The sequence below is a fragment of the Oxyura jamaicensis genome, chromosome 9 (assembly GCF_011077185.1).
Source record: "Oxyura jamaicensis isolate SHBP4307 breed ruddy duck chromosome 9, BPBGC_Ojam_1.0, whole genome shotgun sequence".
NCBI classification, from domain to species: Eukaryota; Metazoa; Chordata; class Aves; order Anseriformes; family Anatidae; genus Oxyura; species Oxyura jamaicensis.
In genome coordinates, this window is record NC_048901.1 from 3,288,040 (window position 1) to 3,299,733 (window position 11,694).

Consider the following 11,694-nt stretch of genomic DNA (forward strand, 5'->3'; position numbering starts at 1 on the left):
ATCCCTTTGATGGCACTATTAGTCTAGGGAAATCTGCCATCTGCAATGCCTCTCTTCCTCACTTTTGTGTATACAGCTGTGTGGCTGTGACGGTAGGTAAAAATCCCTCCAATATCGGACATACATTGTATACACATGCATACAAGTATACCCAGCATAATTCCTCATATGGCCACTCTATACAGTATCCCTGTTTTTTCAAGGGATCTCAATCCAGACTATCAACTGTCTCCTTGCAACAAAAAAGAATATATAAAAAAATAAGAATTTTCAATTTAAAGTTACAAGTAGCAATATTTCTGGAATATGGAAATGTAGACATGGATGCTTACAAACAAAACTGTTATTTGATTTTGGGGAGTTACACTGAATTCATATAAACAAAATTATGGATATGCTGCTGTAAATTAATAATAGTATTTTAATTAATAATAGTATTTTAGATTCTACATTTCCTGTGATATATTTCCTTTTTAAGCATACAGTATTCTGAATTTCACCTGTCATTACATTGTATTTAGGATCACATAATCTTTGAATAATGCTGTAAGAAAAAACTCTTTTTGACAAAAGCTCATTAAGTGTCTGGTCTGACTTACAGTAGCTACATGAGCTAATATGTAATAGCAGCCACAGCCTAATTAGCACCATGCCTAATATGTAATAGCAGCCACAGCGTATCGGTTGTATACCATACCTTAATCTAATGGCAGCAACTCTTGGTTAACTTTGACTGGAAGGTATCTGCATTAATAACACACAAGAAACAAACAGCAGTTTAAAAACCTTTGGCAGAGTTAGGACTCATGCACTAAGTCTACCGAAACAGTGTAACCACAAAATCTGAGGGACAGAACTTAGTTTTGCATTTATGTAAATTTGTACGACTACAATTGATTGGTAAACTTGCCATACATGGTGACTGCTTTTAGTCCAAAGGCTAGAAAGTGCTTTTATGATTTATATTTTGGGAACGGATGTTGCTTATAGCACAGTATTTGGGATAGCTCTGCCAGAGCCATAACATAGCTATGATCAGCAAATGATCATCTGTTTTGTTTTGGAGTTTATCCAGCTGGGTGTATGCCATTAAAATCAAGTGACAGTTTCATAAGTCTAAAGCCTTTCTAGGTTCACAGGTTCCCTGACTCACTTCTCAATAAAATTACAGCTGAACAATGCATTCCTGTTTAGAAGTTGAGTTCAGTTAACACGCAGGCTCACTGGCACTGGTAACTGAAAATAACCAACCAGTTATCAACACTCCAGCAAAAGAGCTAAAAGCATCATTGTCACTAAGCACACGCAGTGATGCTCAATTTTCAGTGAGATAATGTACTCGAAAGCATGCATACCTCAGGCTGAGAAGGACTTCACCCATTTCTCTTGGACTTTCAAGTGCTTTTCGACCCACACTTTGTGGGGAGGGGGGGGGGGGGGGGGAATAAAAGATGAGAAACAACAAAGAGTCTTCAACTGATGGTTAGAGGCTACAATCAATAGAATAGTAATTCAACAAGTACCCTGTTAGTACTTGCCCAACACCTGAGATATGACAGGTTTTATATTTTAACAGCAGATGAAATCAGCTGAGTGCTTACAATTCCTTAGAAAATCACTGTCCGTGCAAGACTAAGTTGTTTTTGTCATCAGCAGCTTTGCTACCTTTCATTAACACCCACTGTTTAAATACACAATATATAGTAGAAGATAAAATGCATAGTAAGAGCTATTCCTCGTTGCACACCATTTTCTATGTGTATTTTTTCCCTGAGAGAAATTCACAGGACTATGTGCAGATGTGACAGTATAATATTTAAATACTTTTTCCCACTAGCCAAAACCAGAAGTGTAGAACTGGAAGAGATCCCGTCAGTCACGCATCAGGCTACACTAACCAATAATACTGTAATACTGCTAACTTCCTTTATACTGATAATTTACACTGTGGTAATTACATCTTCACAGTTCTTCTGACAACTGCTCTGTGTAACTGACAGGAGCCCTAGGAGGCACTTTTCTCTGTGTGTAAGAAAGGCAGCAGGCATGGCTGGTTTGTGCTGGAGTAGGAGAAGGAACATTAGGAAATTAATAAATACGATTCCATACACGAAGAGAATGTTTTCTGACAAAGATCCCAAACTAACAAAACACCATAATGTACTGACTGGGAATGGCACGAGAAAAAAGGGAAAAAAAAAAAAAAAAAAGAATTAAGGAAACACCACAGAATGTAAACATATCAACAGTCAATAATAATACTCCAGCAGGTACAGGAATCACTGAAACATGGTCTCAACACAGCAAAAGCAGTTAAGTTTGGAACTGCAGTATGAAGTTGCACTGAGACTTTTATGGGAAAGCTCTCACACCGTTTCTCCAAATTATTTCCAAGCTGTAATAAAATTATTTTTTAGAATTTTGCAAAAGAAAATGCTTTTTAAAAAAAAATAATAATAATAAAGGGGAGGGAAAAATCTCCAAAGGACTGTCTAATGTTGCACCTCAGATTGTTTAGCAATGCAAACAAGCTGGGGGGCTGAAGATATAAAGGAAAAACAGACTTAACTACACAAATGCAGAACAGATGCAACAACCCTACCAAAGAATCCAGTCTCAAGGCCTTCCTAGAAATGGTTACCATTTTTAAAGCTGTCAGAACTTTTACTTGTGATTTAAGGCTACTTACAAATACATGCCTTTGACCTAATCATTTTGGAAATGCTTGCTTATAAAGCCTGCTTGCGTCCCCAGAAATCATGACAGGACCTGCTGCTTTTGCATAGAACTTCCTACCAGTTGCCTAACAACCTCATCAGTCGATGTTATTGAGCACATGAACCAATTTCCAGGTGATTTTTTTTTCCTTCAATGAGATTGGTTATACAACTATACGTGTACAACTACAAAGAAAGGAACTTAAAAATATCCCACTCGGTACAGGTCTGTGGATAAAGCATCTGGGTTTTTGTGGAAACAGAGCCATGGCCGACTCGATGGAAGGGGAGTTACAGAAGCAATACAAAACTCACGGTCCCAGTTTGTGACTACAAAGAGCCACCCACAGAATTTCACGTCAAACTTCACTTTCTTATTTTGCTCCTCTGCTTTGAATTCCCCAGCGTGGACTCCAAGCTTTTCTGAACAAAAATCATATATAGCACTGGTTCTTAATATCTCCACGGCTCTCTGCAGCTTGTCTTTCACCACTGCGCTGCCCACAGCTATCTTCCTATCAATCCCACTCCACATCCCCTCTCCTTCCCCAGATCAACCTTGGCGCCCGTATCGGTGACAGGCACTGCAATTATCTTTCTGTAAGCAGCTACCAGATAGTCTTTTTTCCTCTTATCCCATTACTCTTTCAAAACACCCTACACCCATACCCAAGGTGGTCTTGAACACGAACCCATTCATTGTGTCTGTACTGTTTTGCTGGTGCATGATTTAGCCCACGTGCTCCTTGAGCCCACCCCAGAGCTTTGTGGTTTGCCCCAGTCCTGTCAAGAAGTTCTGGGAATTCCGAGGAAACATACTGATTCATTACTTCTCTGGGAGGGTGATAGGTTCTTACCTCATATCCTTAATGTAAGGGACATGGAATCCACCTGTTGGAAACTTAAGCAAATTAATCTCACACCTTCAGACCTTCACCACAGAGAATCACTGGTTCCCAGTTTTGCATGGCCAGAAGCAGATTGCATAAGTTCTGGCAAGTTTTAAAAACAGAATCAACAGCTTTACACTCCCCAGCGTCTCTCAGCTCCTCTCTCAATGACACTAAAATCATCTTGAAGTTAAATTTAAATTAAATTTTAATTAATGTTTATATCTCCATGACTAAAAGGTACCAAAAGCCAAGGCATAGACTTATCTGCAAAACTGGTGCTGACACTGAGTACACCTACACAGCCTACTTGCTCACATCCCTGAAGTCTCCGAACCATGTAACAATAGCAGCTACAGAGCCGAGTAATCTTTCCTGATTCACCAGCACTCACATCCCACCTACTCCATGAAGACATACTACTTTTATCATGCATCATTTGTACGGCACTAGTGGCTGCAAACCTCCACCAAGAGATCCTGCACACGGAAAACCTCATTATGCTAAAAGCCACCCTGAGGAAACACATAAAGGGAAGGAAAGCACTGCGAATTCCTCCTCTAGAGATGACTAAGTTGAGGGCAGACACCATGATCATAAGCCTTGTCAGCAGACAAGCTAGAAGCTTGCCCTGTAACAATGTGTGTAACACTTCTCCTGAGCAAACAGAGAAACCAGTAAGAGAAATTCCCTCAAGTCTCATTAAGATGAGATTGAGCTAAAAACAGGTCTTCATTTTAAGCAAAAGCTTCGTATATAGCTGCCATCTGGGTAAGAGGAAGGAATTATATCCTATGGAGTTCACAGCTACCCACCTGGCAAACAAAGACAACCAGGTGGACACAGGCTTTATCAGGGGTTAGTACACTTGAGTGGTCATTTCAGCTGGGGCTCATGAACAGAGGGATTTATTTTGAGGGAAAGTCACCTTTTTCAATTACAAAAATAAACATACCACACAGAGTGCAGTTTTTAACATTTATTTTTAACTCCAGTTTCCATTTTTTCCACAAGCAGACTTTAACAGTTGTTCAAAAAGTATTATAATGTTAACTACAGTTAAAAGGAACATTTTGGGACAAGAAAGTGCTAGAGAAGTAACAAAATAAACAGAATAAATATCCTTTACAAAGGTTTACACATGCTGAGCAACACAAAAATACTATGCAATAAACCTAATACAATTCATATTCTGTACAACAGCTTAAGGTACTCTTTACAAATAGTACTCATGTACTACTAATATGACATGAGTAAACATAGAAACTTTAACAAAATGCTTAAATCAAGCAAAACAGCGATGCAATATGAATCAACAAGAAGTTCAACGGTTCCAAAGAAGCCAGAGATGGTGGTGAGTAAGCACACAACAGTGTACAAGACGACGATCTCAACCAAGAGGTTGAACCTAGTGGTTCTTCAGCCACGACTGCGTTTAGTTCCCTGCTGGAAACCATATCACATTGACATCTTCTTTAGCTTGTGGCTGTTGAAAAGAACAAGAGAACACAATCACCTCAGACATAGATCAAATACACATTACTCGCTCCAAGATATAGCACCAGCTGAGAGAATAGGTCAGGTCAAAAAAGGGGCATGTGACATGACTGTCCCTGAGAGGACTCTTGAAAAGGAATAGCCATGTCTGACAGGAGATGAAAAGAAAAATCAGTTCGGAATTGCCATCAGAAGCTGCCTTCAGGAGATGTAAGAGAAGAACTTTTATACATGCTCTGTTTTCATCAACTTAGTTTTTAGATTCTTACCTCAGGAAAAGAAGGTGCTTCTTCACCCAGACATCCTTAGGGTTTACGCAGGCTTTCAATCCACTGAAGGTGTGGAAACTGAAAAGAAATAAAGAGATCAGTAAATCATTAGAAATCCCTGCTAGTGAGTACTGTGAAGCTGTATTTAATCAAAAGCATGCACCATAGTTACTCTGCATAATGAAGAATAGCAACTGCTTTTGTAAACGCCAGTTCAATATGGGATGCTCCACAACCCCTTCAATACTATACAAAATAATAATAACAACCCAATGAAGCTTAAATGTAATAGCTTCAGTCTCAGGAGCCATTTCTTGCACCATGAAATGTTCAATTTGTTGTAACTATTGAGACAAAAGAACTTTGCTAGGTGCAAGAAATAACATGTAAGACTAAAGGAAACAGTTGCTGCTACACTAAGGTGAGAGATCATTTGGGGGGCTAAAACCTCATGGGAAAAATTATGATCTCTGTGAATTAAGAAGAGTCTTATTTTTGTGTTACGTGGTTTGTGTGTCTGTTTTTGTTACTCGAGTTTTGGCGAGGAAACACCCTGTGTTGACTAGGTACCCTCAGCTGGAGATTACGCACATCTTTGTCTGCACAGGTGATTCCTAAACAAATCTGTTATGTAGATTGTAAAGCTGTCCTATGAGTTAGTAGTCTCTATCACCTACTAGATGGATCTTTTCTATAGTATCACTATATGCAATTTAGTTAAATTGACTTTTGGATTAAAAAAAAAAAAAAAAAAAAAAGAAATAGAAAAATCACAGTCCTAGCACTCAAATCATTGATGCTGCCCCAGTAGGCATCCTAAGGTTAATAAATGACAGTCAGAAAGACAGGATCATCTGAAAAGTAACCTACATGATCGCATCAATATCACAGACTTCGCCAGAGAGCTGCTCCGTATAACCCTTAATGGCCCACCGAGGCAGACGGGCTTTGGTATAAGACAGACAGCAGTCCTGGTTGCTTTGTGCTGGAATTAAGAAAAAAAAAAAAAGTTAATAAAAACTATCTGGATCACATTTCCATGCTGTCTACCCCCTCCACCCCCCCAAATATCCAGCTCCCCTTCAACAGAGAAGGAGGATTAGGCAGTGTACTTTGCTGAATTAATCCCCTTCTCCATCATCCTGTGGCCAGCACGCACACCATGGCATGGCTGGCATGGTGCAAAGCAGCCCAAGAACTGCATCCTAGGGCGGAGTGCCCAAGCACACTCACCTTGGGAGGTACTGCACAGCAGCAGCAACAGGAGCCCAAGCAGAGAAGCCAGGACCAAGCTCTTTGTGCTGAAGCCAGACATTTTCACTCTAAGCAGCAGCTGTGCTCCAGTGAGTGCTCTTTCACCGCCTGCCTGTCCTGCCAAGCTCGCCTCTCCTCCACCTGCTTATAAAGCCGCAGCGGGAGCCACGGGAATTCACACGCGGGCGGGTTCCACTATCATCACTGGGTTTCCCCACGGCAAATTCCATCATGCCCAATACAACCTCAGCGCTCCTTCCTGGTGCTATAACAGGAGATAGCAGCGTGCTGGGGATTTTTTTTTTTTTTTTTTTTTTTTTTAAAGTAGGTTAGAAGATTCAGCCAAAAAGAAAAGGAAATAAAAGGTTGTGAGGTAATGGTTCTGTGGGTGAAACATGTATTTTTAGGGGTAGGAGTGTGGGTTGTGAAATGAGGAAAGTCAAATGTAGGTAGCTGAATGTTACCTACCGAAGCTGTGTCTTTGCTGTGCTCTATTTTAATAAGCACATCGTGGGGGTAGAGGGAGGTGGGCCTAGCCCAGATTCATTTCACTATGGTATCCTCTTAGAAACTGGGTAACTATCTTTATTGATGCCAAAAGACTATATTAATATTTACTGGTTGGCCAACACAGTAACATCAGACTTTCCAGATGACTGCTTTGCGACCTGTAGATTTTACTGGTGGGGCCCACATGGGCCAAGTATTCATGGAAATGGGTTTTGTTCAGAGTTTCTTCTCACTGTCATCACTTTTTGCCTGTTCGTTAGACATCTGAACCATTTCATTAGAAACAGACTCTATACTGTTCCAAATGCATTGATGCTATGCTATCAATGCTATGATGCTATGTATGATGCTATGATGCTATGTATCTTGTTTGCTCCCCGTGCCATACTGCACCCAAACATTGTTACTCCTGAACATTCAGCTAAAACACGCACAGTCTTAAAAGGGCCTCTCATGGCTCGGAAGAAACCCATGCAGAGAGATTGTCATCGCACCAAGTGCACTGTTTGAGCTGCTACTGAAGGCTGCTATTTCCAGTACTATTCAGTGACCCCTGTATAACGAACGTGCCGGCTGCAGGCCATGTCCTGTTCTGCTGCTGTACACAGGAGCTGTTACCAGCTCTGGGTGGTTACAGAGTAACCTGAGCTTTAAGTAGCTTCTCTTACGTTAGAGCTCAAGGACGTGGTCAGAAACTGTTCAGAATGACATACCCTCTATTCTTTGTGTACTGCTGATAACTTTTTGCTTTCCATAAACGTAGCTTATTTATGGATCACTTATTTCTAGACTGACAGGTATTAAGAAGCAACAGGTTAGCAATGAACAATTCTGTTTTCCCCACTGTCACCATTTTTTCTTTTTTTCTTTTTTCTTTTTTTTTTTTTATTTTTACTGGTTGTCCAGTGACAGCCTGGGATTTATTTCTATTTATTTATTTTTAAGGGAGAAAGGCATGCCACCCAGTTTCTGTCAAGTAACAAGAAGATATGAAAATTAGGCATTAGGTTATCAAACCTCATTCCTCTGCTTCCACCCTCCCATTTCACTCTAGCATTGATACTAGTAAGGTGTCCATCTACTTTGGAAAGATAATTTTCCAAGATTGTTTAGTTAATAACTATTCAACCTTATCCATAGACTAGCATCACAATCATCAAAAGCACTAGGCAAACAATAGTTTAAAAAATTGCTAGCAAAGCCTTCTGAAAAGGAGATCAGTTTGTCTCCTTTATTGCTAACATACTTGTTATCCTTTAAGTCCAAATCTTCTCCCTTTAGATTGGATACTCAAGATATAACTGATCAGGACTATAACATTTATTGATTAGGCAGGACATCTTAAAAACGAAAACTGACATTTTGGCTAATAAAAACATTGTTATTAGACAATATTACTACACAATACTACTCAACTGTATCACTAAGTAGTATTGAGTTTCAATTATATTACTTATTAACAGTATTAATATATTAATACATAATTCTTACTGTATTATATTAAATTATTATAAAAAAAGAATAACTAGTAAGTACTATTAAATTGCAGTTCTGCTGCCCTTCCTCCTGCACTGAGTGTTAAAGTACAAATCTATCCTTCTTTACAAGATTCCAAGCAAGTCTTACAAGTCTTCTTCTTACTCCAGCCTGTCATTGTCATGCCACCTTTCAGACAGTCCTGGTGGATAGTCCAGTGGGTTGTCCACAGGGTCTGCCCCCAGTTTCTCTGGGGGCTTAGGACCACAGGACAGCGTCACCACTGCCTTGAAGAAGCTGTACTCCTCCTGGCATAAGACCATCCCACTCCTTCTTCTCCACCTCATTTCCAACTTATTCCTTTTTTTGTTTGTTTGTTTTTTTAATCTTTTCTTGAACCCACCATTTCATCGCTCCTGCATCTCCTTCTTGTGCCTAAACTCTTCCCAACAACTCACCCCAAATTCCTTTTTCCTCATTTGTGCCAAATCTGTTCCCCCACCACCCCACCCAAATTCAGTGCTTCTGACACCATTACCTAGGCCGTTTCAGCTTAATACGTTATTACTGATACCATCAACTAGATGGGAGTAGCCTTGCACCTCAAGTCTCCCTTCTGACCCTACAGCTCTATTTCCTTTCCAAACAATGCTTTTTGGACACAGTCTTTTTGCCAGATCTTTGACACCCCTACCTAATACTGATTAAGCACGAGCAGTTTGGACACCAGAGTAATGGCATAATCCAGCTAACGTTCTCCCCATGCTTCTGCCCTCGGGCAGTTTCCATCACACCTCAGAGCCCTTCACTGATGTTGTGCCTAGTGTCACAAGCAACTGCTGCTCATGGTACTTCTTTCATGCCAAAGTTTATTTGATTTAGGAAATTAGATTAAGATTTAAAAACAAATGCCATCGTAAGGGCCTCAGCTTCAGGAGAAAATTTCACTTTGTTTGTACTTAGTGCGTACAAAGTACCCTCAATTTATTTGCACACAGTTAAAAATCAACAAAAGCTGTAATGCAAATGGCTGGAGAAAGTTGCCTGGTAAGTCCTGACTCTCAAGCATATCTTATCTGTCTTTACAACCTGATAATGCAAAGAAAAAGGGAGAAAAAAAGGGGGGGAAGGTGCTTTCACGTTCAAAGAAAGTGATGATTCCCAATGGATGAGGAGAAGGTGACTGCTTGTCCACCCTGACCAAACAAGGCTTTCGGCCTCTCTCAGCACCTGTGTGACCAGATGGGGCTATAGGAACCTGACAGGTGCCTGCAGCATGGCTGAAAGGCCAGGCCCTCAGGCTCTGAGGCAGCAATCAGAGGGCTAAAGGTCTGCTGGAGGCCTGGCTGCAGGTGGCTAATGCTGGGCCAAAACATTGTTTAATGTCCCAGTACTGGGATAACTGGGGAGCTGCACAGGAGGCCCTACAGCGAAGGGCTGTGTACTGCATGTGGGCAGCAGTGCTCCTCCCTGGGCTCACTGCCCTGGCTGCCTCAGCAAGGCCACCATGCTGAGGAAGGCCGCTGCTCCCCCACAAGGCCGTGTGGGGAGGCCTTTACCCAAAATCTCCTCTGAGAGGCATGGGAAAAAGCACAAGAAGCAACAGCCACAAGTTGTGAGAAGGAAAATTTGCAGACACTGAAAAATTCTCTTCACAGCAATGGTGGTGAAGCACTGGGACAGGGCCCAGAGAGGATGTGAAAGCCCAGTTTGAATAGCCTTGGTGATGGTGCAAGCTTAACTGGACACAATACTGCCCTGATCGTGATCTTTAATTTGGGTTCCTCCCCAAGCCACAGTCAAGCCAACATTATTAGTTTTCCCACTTGACATTTCTGTCATGCCTATTTCTTCTTTTAGTTTGTCTCTTCCTGACACTTCCTTTGTTATAAGCTGAAAAGCTTCCCTTCCTCTTCTTGCTCCCTCATTAGCCCCTATCACATCCCAGCTCTCCCTCCCTGTTGATACGCTTGCAGTAAGACAAAATGCCAAAGCATGGATCCATAAAGTCTTCAGCCTCTCTTAAAACTCCCCTGCTTTTGTTCCAGAGGTCGAAGCTGGAGAACAGGCCTCACCCCTACTGTATGTATTTTAAGAGATGAAGTAACACAGACTAGGTAGTGTATGCTGTAGAGCAGTTCAGTTAGAGCTGTAAAAGAACAGGACACATCAGGGGAAACTGCATATGAGAAGCCATATACACACAAAGAATTCAGAACTGCTCATGATTTGGAAAACTGCTTGACATTTTTTAGAATGGGGGCCCACAATGGTGATATACTTTACCGTGTGGTTCTATGAGTACCCGGAAAAGTCATGTGGATGCAAGGCTTAAAACATACTGCTAACTTCTGAGGAGAGACACACAGAGGATGGACTCTACAGTCACTGATTGATACACTACAGTTTATAGTGACTTCTTTATGGGTTTAGGTTTAACAGTAAACAATTTTATTTTTTAAATCTCTTACCTACCTTGATGTTAGACACTGCCTATAGTATCTTTACCTGTTGCCTACAATGAGAATCACATTGCCAATTTTTATTTAAATTGAAAATTACCTTTTTAAAACTTATTTTAAGCTCTCTTCACAAAGAGATGTTTTATTAATATTACTGCTCTTGGCCAGACTGCTGAAAATAAAGAATTACAGCAACACAGCTGATCAACTAGGGAAAAAGAGCACTAAAGGGAAATCCCCTTCTGTAATTTCCAGTTGTTTAGGGCAGAGCAAAGGGCAGGAGAAGGCACCAGTTCAAAGGAACAGGGCCAAAACAGGGGATTTAGTCATTGCATAATCGCCAGTGATGAGATGCACAATAAAACCCAAGCATAAAAGTTCCACACATTACTTGCTCAATACCTCTGGCATTAATGTGATGCAATACAGTGATTTCATTCACTCCAGCACTTGCATGACTGATTAACAAAAATCCCTCTCTGAAGGAGGAAATTAATTTTCACTAATTATATGCTGCACCTTGTGAGGAACAGATATAGAAATACTATTGGAAGACATTTGTTAGATGCAATTACAGAGAAATTATATGCCTGGTGGGAGAAATGAACCTCTGATCTGA

The 11,694-nt window shown here is 40.7% G+C and overlaps 1 protein-coding gene across 1 annotated transcript; it reads right to left on the minus strand.

The window, feature by feature from the left end:
• Window positions 1-4,575: 4,575 nt before the first annotated feature.
• CCL20 (C-C motif chemokine ligand 20) lies at window positions 4,576-7,440 on the minus strand. The gene is made up of 4 exons (XM_035334476.1): window positions 6,607-7,440; window positions 6,244-6,358; window positions 5,374-5,451; window positions 4,576-5,093 (listed from the first exon to the last, which is right to left on the minus strand). The coding sequence occupies exons 1-4, from the start codon at window positions 6,686-6,688 to the stop codon at window positions 5,066-5,068; spliced, it is 303 nt and encodes a 100-aa protein (XP_035190367.1). The 5' UTR covers window positions 6,689-7,440; the 3' UTR covers window positions 4,576-5,065.
• Window positions 7,441-11,694: the final 4,254 nt, after the last annotated feature.

Bases quoted from the DNA above. Each gene is read 5' to 3' on its own strand.
- CCL20 (XM_035334476.1), bottom strand. From the start codon at position 6,688: ATGTCTGGCTTCAGCACAAAGAGCTTGGTCCTGGCTTCTCTGCTTGGG. The intron at 6,359-6,606 runs GTGAGTGTGCTT...TCTTAATTCCAG, and splicing joins GCTGTGCAGTACCTCCCAAG to CACAAAGCAACCAGGACTGC. The intron at 5,452-6,243 runs GTAGGTTACTTT...ATTTCTTTTCAG, and splicing joins TGTGATATTGATGCGATCAT to TTTCCACACCTTCAGTGGAT.